The following is a 12,720-nucleotide window of genomic DNA, read 5'->3' as shown; positions in this document are numbered from 1 at the left end:
CTTTAAAAAACAGGAGGCTTTTTATACTATCCCAGAGATTTTGGGAATCTATAAATAGCATTGTGACCAACATGTAAAATTAATTTCTAGAAAAAAAGAACAAGGTATTTTAAGCTGGCAGATACTGCTCAGCTTCACAGTGTTGCACAATTCAACCGTGTTTCAAAGCTTCTCTGCGTACTCTGTGCACTGGAAAGACATATAAAATACTTCAAAATGCAATCAGAACTAAGGCTTAATTTTTATTCACACAATATCCAGAAAGCAAACAGATTTTGATTAGTTTGAAAAATGCCAGTATCCACTCATATGCACTCTGTTGCATGGACAAAAATGTACACGTAGAAGCTGCTTCAGGATCAAGTATACTTAGGGCATGTTCAGTGGAGGCTTTTCTGAACTTATACTACCTCCAGAGAAGGAGCACACACACTTCACCTCTCAGTGGAATATCAAGTTTCTCTCCAGCATGTTTTTTTAACATTTCTTTACTTAGAATCTGTGTTTTAGATTAAGAGACTTCTTCAAGTCTTTCTATCATAAGCTGCCCAAAATATTTCAGGTCTGCCCTCTCTCCCACTCAGTGATTAACATCATCCCTGACCCACATGCCAAAATATATACAGGAATTTTTGAGCTAAACAGAATCTTGCAGTTGTGCTGGCAAACTGTATCTTAGCACTAGCAGTCAATACACCATGCAGTCTTTTTTCCTGTTTTAGGGTACTTAAGGGAGCAGGAACATGGACTCTCTAGTGCAGTTTAAGGCATGGGTTGAGTCATGCATGAGAAAAACAACAGCTCACCTAGAATCTTCTGAGAGTTTCACAAACTAAGCCTTTCTAGTCTGTGGCCATTGTGGCCCACATAAACCTGGTTTTCAGCCATTTCTCAGAAAAAGCATGCTGATGACAACATGGAAGGGGTCTTTTATATCAAGTCTGGGCATGGAAGCAGGCATTTAAGCAAAGATATAGATATTTGGCTCCTGCTGTAGTAAATGGGTAAAAAAATTAGGTTTCTGGAATTCAGAATACATCATGCCCTGGAAGTTCTTTTTTCTATTCAGTGACTATAGAAAAAGTATAGATGAATAGCTTAGGGCAGAGAACAGATGAAAGAAAAGCCTGTTGGGAGATACTAATAACTTCAAAGGTTTCTTACAGTTATACTTGCAATATTTTAATCTTAAGGCTGATCTTTACTGTATGCCTTTAGAGCAAAGGCATTTTAGTTTTTGTAAATGAGATAGTTGAGATACTATGTAGTTCAGTCTTGCAGATGGAATGGAAAATGGATAAACAGGAAAACAAAAATTTTAGAAAGGCATAGGTCTTTACTGCAGTACCTGAGAACACTTCCCAGCTTCCAGTTCCAGGTTCATTACCATCCTGAATCCTGGCTTCGTACTGGGGTGAGACTTAAAGAACCACCTCCTTATAGATTTATATGCTCCCATGGAAATGCAGCCTAGGTGTGCAGGAAGCTAAGAACTGCTCCAGGAAGTCCAGCCTGAGGAGTATATATGGAACTTGCTCTGGCAAAGAGACAGCCAGGGACATAAGCTGGGTTTGCTCCTTGAGAAACTGTTTCCAGAGCTTCAAAACAAAATTAATAAGCTAGAAGACATCAATTTTGTTGTTAATGTAATCACAGGAATCACTAAAACTTCATATTCTCCAATAAAGGCTGTTCTGAGTTTGGATTTCTCTGGAAGAGTGGAAAGAAGACTGACATGGAGTGTAGAGAGGTTTTCCACTAACTCATCTGTCCATCTAGGTTGGTCATCTGTCCAGTCAGCACCAACTCAGTTATTTCTTTCCTGATTTCATTGCTTTTTGTTGCTTTGGCACTGGGATAACTCCTGTCACCACTGCTGTCACTCAGTAGGGTCCCTTAGAATATTTTACTGATCAATTCAAAGCTTGATTTTCCATGACTTTTGAAAATGGATATGATGATCTTTGTCCAAAGAGCTATGTATTGCTCACTCAAATTGAAACAATCAGTAACATGTGGGAATGACTTTAAGAAGCAAGGGAGTATTCAGGGGTCCTTGACCTTAGTGCTTATTCTGTTCACTTTTAACTAAGAGAAATATAAACAGCATGTCATCAACCAAAGGAGATGAAGTGGTAATTTTACTGACAATCATTAGAGAAAGATAAAGAAAGGCTGACATTCTGGCAGATGCTAATCTGCTGAGTGATCACCAGGGAAACTGTAGTGTTACAGCTCCAAACGATGCAACTCTGTGGCTCAACTGAGCAGTAAAGTTATTTTAAAAAAATAAAATATTCAGAAAAAAAAAAAGTGTTTTTTTTTTTTTTAAAGAAACTTATTTCCTTCTTCCTCTCCTCTCCTCTCCTCTTCTCCATAATCTGCAGTGTAATTTGTTTAGCATATTTTTCTTCTTGGAATTAGAAGAGTATTAAAAGGCTGCAGGATAAACTCAATTATCTAAATTCCAGGGGAGAAATAAAGCATTTGAACAACTGAAATTTCAGATCTTTATCAATATAGGTGATATTGAAGGACAGGGGTTCTATATAGTTAAAGTTTGGATTACAGCAGAAACCACCATAACTGCTGCATTCTAATGGTCTGTGTTTGATTGTATTGAACATGGGCACTTGAAGAAGTACACGGAGCCTCAAGAGCTACTTAAGAAGTAGCAGTGCTCAGACACATAAGGCAGACTTCTTTCCAGCATTTTAATTTTGAGATTTATGCCCTAAATTACAAGGATTATGTTCTTTATGACTCTGTTTGCTGAAATATCTGTTTAAATCCTCACTGTCTGATTGTTTGATTGTTTAAAAAACTGGCAAAATTCTTTTTATCTGAGTAAGATCTTGTGGTAAATATATTTCATGGGCTTCTCTCTTTCCTAATCCATAAGGATGCTTATGTTGTTGTCATCTCTTGCCCTCTCACCCTGCACTACTGTAAAGAGCCCACCTCTGTCTCCTCGAGGACCTACCATGTGCAACGGTGGCATCTCTTACATCCCCCCAAAGCCATCTCTGCTCTAGGCTGAACAAGCCCAGCTTCCCCAGCTTCTCCTCACAGGGCAGATGCTGCAGTTCCCACCATCTTGGTGGTCCCCCATTGAGCTTGATCCAGTTTATCTATCTCTGTTTTGTATTGAGGGACATAAAGCAAGAGGCAGTATCTAGATGTGGCCTACTGAGTGCTGATTAGTGGGTGATAACCACTTGCCTCACTCTCTCACTTTCCTGCAGAGCTGCTCCTCAGGAAGTTGTTCCCAGACTTTATCAGCTCCGGGGAAATCCCTTCCCCGGAACAGGACTTTGCACACGAGTGTTCAATTTCCTGAGTTTCATGCTGGCCAATTCATACCACCTGTCTGTGCCCCTCAGAATGCAGCCCTGCCCTGGGCCTCCCAGTTTGGTGTCAGGTGCTGGCTTGATGATAGTGCAAATGATGTTATTATCAGGAAACTACGCACAGATTTTGTAAGAATGGGCAGATATATTTACTCAGTAAAATTCTAGATTTTTTTTTACTTGTTTTATTTTGAAAGGTGTTAACTGCTCAGTACATGTTGCATGCACCTAGACCAATGTGTCTGTATTTGGGTAGGAGGGGGGAAATGTTCATAAGCAACAAGTGAAAGGAGAGGCAAGTATTTTAAGATGGGGAATAATGCTCTTCTGTACAGGGGAAAAAACCCACGCCCAAACCAGAAAAGTTTGTTTACTCAGGGAGAAAAGATAAATGAGGAAGGCAAAAAGCATTAAACTTAGCAAAAAGCGAAGTAATTACCTGCTTATTTCTGGTTTTTTTTTCCACATTCAAGCTCTTTAAGAGGAAACTGATATCATCACAGCTGCTGCTTGTTCTTATTTCAGTATTATAAAATTAAATGTTATAGAATATCTCCCAGCAGTAGGAGAGTTCCAGGCTATTGGCAGATTGTTCATAAGTGATAGGAGACAGTTTAGTAATGAGCTTCTCTTCAGCTAAATATAACATACACACTTTCTATACTGCGGCTGTAAACAGGGTGTTGAGTGTAGAGAAGATGTTTCATATTCCAAGTTTTCCTGCCAACTTAAAATTACAGTGATTGCGAACATGTACTTACTTAAGGAGAAATAAATATTTTTGGTGATTGAAATAACAAAAAAATGAGAGACCACAAGAAGGATTTGATGAATTTGGAAACTCAACTGAAATTGAAGAAATATCTGTTACTTTATATCAGGAAGAGAAGAAGATGTGGAAAGGGCTGAAGAACATCTCTGTTTAGTAACTCCGTCTGAAGTCTGTGTGTGTGTTAGAGTTACATAGATAACCTCTATAAGTTAATAGAATAAACCAAATAAACTTTGAACAGCATAATGTATTTTTCCTCATATGTGTACCACTGAAAGGTTCTCAGGGCAGAGCATCCTTGAGCAAAGGATTACGCAATATTTATGTATTTACTTTCCAAAGTAATCCTGTATTCAATTGATCACTTTTGTATAACTTCAGGGCATCCTGTAGTTCCTCATCCTGAACTGCACTGTAAATTTTTTTCCAGTGCCTTGTGAGAAAAAATAAATAAATCTGTTCTTTGTGCATATATATCTCTCTATATATGCATCTACATATATATATATATATATCAGGAAAGTGAAGGAACCTTGAATGGTTTTGGCTTGAGAAGGGCTCCATTATCAGTTAATTTTATCTCAGCCAACTCAAACTAAAATCATTAGTGCAATCTGCATTATGGGCTTTTATTTATGGATGACACTTTGAGTTAGAGACAATACTTTAACTGTGTTCATCTCTATAGTGAAAGCAATCTTTTTTTTCCCCCCTATTTATTTATTTACTTTGCAAAAGAGCATTGAGCAGTCGATAGAGAAGGTGGCATTGATTATTTTTAGGGTGAATGGGTACTAAATGTAACCCTTAGGAGTGAGATACTAAATACCTAGGCAGCCTTGTGAGTATTTGGGAGGTGAGAACAATCGTACACAAGTACCCTTCAGAGGAAGGTGAAGGACCTACAAGGGACATGCTGTTAAGGGCAGATTTTTCTTCCTGAAATAAGAAGCAATGTTTGAATTTTCAGGCCTATTCTATTATACATGAGTCAGTTTTAATCATAAGCAAAGAGGTCTTCTTGATACGAGTATAATTTAAGCCATTTAAAAAGCAAACGACACACATTTATTGCTCTTACATTAATAAAAATAGCAACAACTACTCCACTATATCAGTTGTTATACAAACTATTTATTAGGCTTTTACAGGAAACCTGCTGAGAGAGACAGGACTAAAACTAGAGCCAGTTCTCCTTTCAGCTACTTCTTGGAATGGTTTTAATATTTCTGATTGCTGTATGTGTTGGGCCTGTGTGCTGGTCCTTTGGTAGCAGGGCAGGGCCCAGGGAGGTGGCTCCTGTGATAACCTCCTGGAAGCTCTCCTGGCTCCAAAATCCAGACCGACTTCTGGCCAAGGCTGGGGGCATCAGTGCTGCACCTCTGTGATGAACTTATTTAAGAAGGTGAAATGGAAACTGCTAGAAGACCTGCGGGACAGAGGAGGGGAGGAAGTGAGGGCAATACCTGAGCAGAGGTACCAAGGTCAGTGAGGAAGGAGGAGAGGAGGTGCCTGAGCAGCTGTCCCCTGCAGCCCGTGGAGGAGCACAGTGGAGCAGTTCACGAAGGACCATGGTGGGGCAGATGTGGACCTGCAGCCATGGAGGACCCCTTGCCAGGGGAGGTGACTGTTCCCAAAGCAGCCTGTGACTCTGTGGGAAGCCCATGCTGGAGCAGTCTGCTCCTGAGGGACTGCACCTCATGTCAGAGGGGTTTGTGAAGGACTCTCTCCCATGGGAGGGACTCTGTGGGGAAACAGGAGAAGACTGAGAAATCCTTTTCCCTGAGAAGGGAGTGGCAGAATCAACGTGTGATGAACTGATGTTAAGCCCCCACTCTCCATCCCCCTGTGCTGCTAAGGAGGAGGCAGCAGCGAAGTAATTTGGGCCTGGGACAAAGGGAGGTGTAAGGGGAAGGTATTTAAAATTGGGTTTTGCTTTCTCTTTCTCCTGTTCTGATAAATTGCTGCTTCTTTTTTTTTTCCTCCCTGAGTTTAGTTTGTCTGTTTTGCCCGTGACCATAACTGGGAAGTAGAAACCTTCCTGTCCTCATCTTGTTTCATAAGCTCTTAGTTGGATTTTCTCCTCCCTGTCTCACAGTGGGGGGTGAGGGTTGGGTGAGGGGAGGCCTGGTTGTTACCAGCTGGGTCTAAATCACAACAGTTACTTCTAGAAGTTCATATACACAATGACTGGTGCACATTTGTGCATTCACGAGGAAAGATGCAAAAGCGGGGCTGTTACTTCAGTACACCACATTTTCCCTTCTGACCTGTCACTAAATCAACACCATGACTTTGTACGCGGGGGATGTCATTCAGTTACAACCACCAGTTGCTCAGGTAACACAACACAAGGTTTAACTGCTGGTAGTTAGAAGAGACCTGCTGGAGCTGCCCAGGGGACTGTCAATTAACTTCTGTTCTCTGGGCACATTGAAATTGGAGAAATCATGTTCTATCTGCTGAGATACTAGATTCACCACAAGTCTTATTCCACCTAAAATCAGTATAAATTAAGAATAACTGACTATAAGATAATTACTATAGAGCTCAACTTCTATAAAAAGAACAGTTCCTCTAAACCAGACATACTGTATCTACCAAGGACAAACACAAGCTGGGTACATAGAAAATTACTTCCCAGAAGCAGAATATATCTTTGTTATCTTCCTGTTGCAAGACACATTGTCACTCCACGGTGTTCATCAGTCTCAGGATATCCACCAAGAAGCTTCTTCTGAACTGTAGAGTACACACAATGACTTCAATTAATTATTGATTTGTTGAGGATGTGACTAAAAATCTTTTGTTAATTTCTAATGACTTGGCATAGAGTTACAGAAGGCTTTAAAGAAGGTTTTTGTATAGCAGTGTAAGCAGCTGCCATGATTTCTGGCTTCTTCATAATATATAAATATAAAAATGATATCCTAAATTTTTGTAGAATGGTCTAATTTGAAATCTAAGTTCAGCCTCACTTCTCTTCTGTGGTACTTAGTTCCCAGTTAATGAAAGCTCCAGAGAAGATGACCACAGTGAGGGAAAATCAGTGAAAAGGGATGAAAAATAAATAAAAATAGATTGAGTTGTCAGTGAATGGCTAGAAATACTAAGAGTAGTAAGAAATTCTATTTTAATAGAACAAAAATGTACAAAATCTTAACAGAGATGAAGCTGTTGCTTATATGCAAAAAATAGCTGAAATATTCAAAACAGAATATATTTTGTTTTTTAAAAGAAGCAGGATAATATATTCCAGTCTTACAGTGATGCAAAATAAGTTTTCCTGTATATTTATCTGGGAAGGATATAAAAGTCAAATATACCACTAAGAATGCATTCTAATATTCACATTACGAAGTAAAAAAATTCATAAGTGAGTTGATCACAATGTAGAGATTTCCTATGAAGTTTCATTACTGTATGTCTTCATCTTGAATAGCATCAAACAGAGCTGAGTGCTGCTATCTTTAGCCACTTTGAAGAATATCTTCCTTTTCTCTTTATCCTAGTGACATTTACTTGAATATTTACAGAATAAGTTTCTCTCTGGTGTGCATACTGATTCAGGATCTACCTAGCAGATAGTTTGATGTGAGCTATGAACAGTGCTTTATTTTTCTGGTCCCTTTCTTGCTCCTCAGCTGAGATAAAGGCTATCCCCTTCTTCCCATTAGCCTCTTGACTCACTGATGGGATCACCCTGACATTCTGAAGTGCAATGCATTGCTCTCGTTGTGGGTTCTATTATAATGTTCTCATATAACCTCATGAAGAAGAACAAAGCCAAGTGCAAGGTCTTGCACCTGGACAAGGGCAATCCTAATATCAATAGGGTTTGGGGGATGAATTGATTGACCGCTCTGAAGAGAAGGTCTTGTGGATACTGGTGGATGAAGAAAGCCAGCCGTATCCTGGGCTGTATCAAAAGAAGTGTGGCCAGCAGGTCGAGAGAGGTGATTCTCCCTCTCTGCTTTGCTCTCATGAGACCCCACCTGTAGGACTGTGTCCAGCTCTGGGGTCCCCAGTACAATAAGAACATGGATGTGTTAGAGCAGATTCAGAGGAGGGCCACAAAAATGACAGAGGGCTAGAACACCTCTCCTGTGGAGACAGGTCAGGGAGTTGGGATTGTTTCATCTGGATAAGAGAAGGCTCCAGAGAGACCTTATTGCAGCCGTTAACTATATTAAGGGGGGCTTGTAAGAAAGGTGGAGAGAGAGATTGTACCATTTTATGATGACAGCAGTGAGACCCTGGACTAAGTTGCCCAGAGAAGCTGTGATAGCCTTATCACTGAAAGTGTTCAAGGTCAGGTTGGATGGGGCTCTGAGCAGCCTTATCTAGTGAGTGTTGTCTATGTTTTTCACCAGCCATTGCAATATAATTGCCCATCCATTTGTCCTCATACAGACAACCTCTTAAACTGCAGGGAGCAGGCAATCTCTCCCTGTTAAAGACAGAGATCCTGAGATAAAGCTTGGAGAAAACAGGCAGACAGACAATTATTGATTGCTCCTATGTGTTCTTTTCTATATACAATTAGGACCTTCCAGAAGTGATGAGGGAGTTCTAACAGATGTTTCCGCTCTCAGCTCATGAGAAACCCTCAGCTGTTTCTGTATATGCTCCTGCACAAACAGCAGAACAGGCTAAGAAGCCAAACTTGGCAATGGGCTTGGATTATCTTCTGTAAATTTGATGGTAGAAAGTATTCGCTCAGATTGCTGTTCTAGGTTCATGCTCTGGGTACCTATATGTATTTTTTACTTTTTTGATGTAACATTTCCAGTTCTGTTTATCAGGTCTGGATATTAATCTGAGAAGGTCCAGGTCTATTAATATTAGTAACATCCCTGCAGAGAGAAGAATCAGCTGTATTTATTCCCTGAATAACTCCTTGCTCACTGCGTGCTTTCTTCTCACCCAGCAAATTGTCTTTGCTGAAGCCTCTTCAGCCATTCCTTTATTCTCATGGGCAGGGTGAAAGCCAAATTAGTTACGTAGTAAAAACCGAACTGATCCTTGAGGGCCGAGTCTGCTTGGGCATGTGTTAACTGACTGTGCACAGAGCGTGTTGCAGATGTGTGGACAAGGAGACTGCAAAACACAATGCTCTCAATAAAGCTTCAGAACTCAAGGGCTTCAGTGTTTCTTAGGCTGCCGTTATCCAGAGCCAGTGGGCTTCTGTAATTTCTTTTCCTCCGACTTTTCCCTGAGGGAGAGCTTTCTTTAAGAAAATCAGGGATAAGAAAGAGAGAAGGCCTGTTTGAAGAGACTAGAGGGATCAGTTTGCTGAACTTGATGCTTGAAGGTGTGGAATTCACAGTCTGGCAGCCTGCATAGTAGAAAGGAGCAACGATTCTTACTTGAAAATAACAGAGGCAGGTGCAGTCAAAGGCTGTAGCAATAGAATCTGCTTTTCTAGCAGAGCAAATAATAATTATTTATAAAGTAGCATTATTCTTACCCAACAGCAAACTCAGCCAGGATAGTAACAAACAAAGCTGCAAGGCATTTCTCATTTAGGGAAACAGAGTTTTCTGTATTATTGCTATGGTAAAATGCTGTCTTGTCTCAGCTGATGGCAAACACTGTTCTAGATGTAATGATCTTCTTGGTTGTAATGGTGATGAACCACTATGCAGTCGTGTGTCAGGTGTTGACTGCACCTGTTTGCAAACTCAGGTGATTATGCTCCGTTGTCTAATTGCTTATTTTATGGATGTTTTGCTCACATGTTTTTAAGCAATGTCGTTTGATTGCAGATAACTAATGGTAGGGATCTCTTCTGATTATCATACTTTAACATTTGATTTGTCTGATTGCTGCAGGTGGAAACAATAGGTGATGCGTACTGCGTTGCTGCAGGGCTCCATAAGAAAAGCCTTAGCCATGCTAAAGCCATTGCCCTGATGGCACTGAAGATGATGGAGCTTTCAGAAGAGGTTCTGACTCCAGATGGGAGCCCTATTAAGGTAACCCCTTTGCTCTTTATTCTCAGCTAGTCAGTAGTACATTGGTCTGATTAATTTCACCATGTTCTTTCAATAGAAATCTGTTTATTGCCAGGAGAATTTTAAATTGAATCAATTCATCACAGTCTTTTGTGTGGACATATATTTCACTCATACCATCAACAATCATTTAAGCTATGCCTTACTTTATTAAGCTCAGCAGCAACTAGCTGTCTTCTTGCTGTATGCCCTGAATGCCTGTTTGTGGGTGGAGGGCATTAGCGGCACTAGTGGAGCTCTCCTAATTCAGTGTAGTGTGAGAAGAAGACAGTTCACATGATCCAGAACTGTCCCAGGCTACAAGCCAAAGCACAGTATGCAATGGCAATCAGGAAATTCACTTCAGAAATAAACTCCTGATTGGAACTTCTGCACTAGTGTAGAGACACTTGGAGAGTTCTGCAGTTCTAAGGGGCCATGTCTCTATTCTGAATAGTCATTAACGTGTGTAAAAGAAGAAAATACGGTCTGTCTGCTCTTCCTCAGTATTAAGGCTCTTTCTTCACACACAATTCGAGTCCCTTTTCCTAGACTGGTACAAGAGGTAGCAGGAAATGGAAAACCATATGTCCTTTTATGACATTTTACAGTTTTACTGCTATTCTGTTTCTCTTGATCTTATACCAACCTTCTAGCTGCTGGCATTTGAGACTGATAATGTTAATGTATTAAAAGATGGGGATTCAGCAGGGAAAAAAGAAAACTGAGATATAAATGTGCCTTTCTTTTTCAAGGGTCAGATTACACATTGGTTTCATTATGAGTACTCAGTCCTGTTTCTGGTTAAATTGTTCTTCCCATAATACAAACCTTTTGTTTTCAAAGAAAATGGGAGGATTATGTAGAACAATTATTCAACACTGTCTAAAACCTATAACAAAAGCTGAATGTAGCTGAATGAGAAGGCTAGACAGACTTCCCATGGGATTATTTACAGCAGTTCCTAATGTCTATTTAAAAAATGAAGATTCCATTCAAAATGCTTCTTTTTTTAAACCCCAAAATTGAAATACCTGTTTTGACGGTGTAAACCTTGACAGAAGAGTGGTAAAGTTTTAAAAAAAGTGTTTAGGGATGTTTCTGTGATGCTTCTTCAGCAGTGAAATTGTGTACTTCTGAGTTCCAACTCATCTTTCTTAGTTAAGACATATCTTGAACTTTATTGATGGTGAATCAAGAGAGACTTCATCCAAGTGAATCTTTCTGCTTAGGAAGGAGTGTGTGGATGCAAGATAACCAAGCTAGAAATTCAATGAAATATGGCAATACAATATTAAAATGAAAATGTATTCAGTTCAGGGTGAAATATTTTTGCTTTTAGATGGCAATGCTGCAGTTATTTTAAATGTTAAATATTTATTTTGTCATTGAAACATGTCCATATATTCAAAAGAATAACTTTCTGAAAAAAAATCTTGGATTGTGGATTTTGAAGAAAATTTTAAGCTTCATGTGGACATTCATAAAAAACAGACTAAGCATTAAAAGACAATTGTCTGTAGATTTCAGAAGAGACAGGGTTTTCAGTTTTGAAATAGGACTGTTTCAAACATTAATTTAATCCTATTAAAATAGATTTAAATAGATTTCTAGATTGTTGGATGATTTCTCTGTTTTTCCAACAACTTTAGCTGATTCTAACTACACTGTCACACTTTGGCAGAGCTGTCTTTGAGTCTTCTTCGTCTTTTCACTTGAGTGATTGCTGCAATTGTAGGGAACTTTTGAAGGTGTATGTTTTACTCTGAGAATCACGGTTTGTGATTGTTTTCATTACTACTGTAATTATTGATCAGAAAATTCTTCATTTCTTCACTGGCTGTGTAAGAAAACCTGTAAAAGAAAGACTATAAAGACAATACAGAGGAAAAATACTTGCATAGAATAAAATGCTGGGAATAACAAAATATTTTCAAAAAAGTGCTAATAAACCTCCTTCAGAATTCAGAAGAAAAAAGTCAGTTTATTGTCTTCAAAGAGAAAGTAAAGGGACTGATAAGCTCCTCAGTGGGTGTTAGCTGCCCCGTCTTCAGCTTTAGCTGTAATACATTTCAGGGCAGAAGCAATGGTGGTATCAACTAATATAATCTCCTGGGTGACAAAAGCCATAGAATGTTGTTTTGACCTTTGTACCTCACCTGCTAAATTGTGTTTTAAAAAGCTTATTTTTTTGTAGTGGCATCTTGATTTGGTATTAAATATATTAAGGTTAGAATTCCTCTCACTGAATGTCTACCCATTACAATTACTGAGAGAAGGACTTTTAGAGAAGTCTCTTTAATTTGTCCTAGTTTAGGTGTCTACTGTAGGATGAGATGAATCACACCCTAAAAGTGTGTATTTTTTCAGTTGTTGGTAAGGGAAGTCTATGGACTTAACCTAAATATAGATGTGTGCACTGTGAGCTTCTACACTGCGTCAGATTAATCTTCCTACAAATGGCAAAGGATGCATAGTTTTTCTTAGTGGTTATGTCAGTGATCATCACAGTTAAAAACATGCATTCTTTCTAAATTGAGTTGGCACAACTTTACCTTCCAGCCAATGTTGAATTGGCTAGAATAATCCTTATTTTTGTCAG

The 12,720-nt window shown here is 39.2% G+C and overlaps 1 protein-coding gene across 1 annotated transcript in view; it reads left to right on the top strand.

Annotated features, from left to right (window-relative positions):
- The window catches only part of GUCY1A2 (guanylate cyclase 1 soluble subunit alpha 2), a 151,731-nt gene that overhangs the window by 90,602 nt on the left and 48,409 nt on the right, over positions 1-12,720 (top strand). Inside the window, exon 6 of the mRNA XM_051608903.1 lies at positions 9,957-10,100. Coding sequence (XP_051464863.1) covers positions 9,957-10,100 — 144 coding nt within the window. The remainder of the gene's footprint in view (positions 1-9,956; positions 10,101-12,720) is intronic.

The sequence above is a fragment of the Apus apus genome, chromosome 1 (assembly GCF_020740795.1).
Source record: "Apus apus isolate bApuApu2 chromosome 1, bApuApu2.pri.cur, whole genome shotgun sequence".
Taxonomy (NCBI): domain Eukaryota; kingdom Metazoa; phylum Chordata; class Aves; order Apodiformes; family Apodidae; genus Apus; species Apus apus.
The sequence above is the reverse complement of the archived record's forward strand: the minus strand, read 5'-3'. Positions and strand labels throughout refer to the sequence as shown.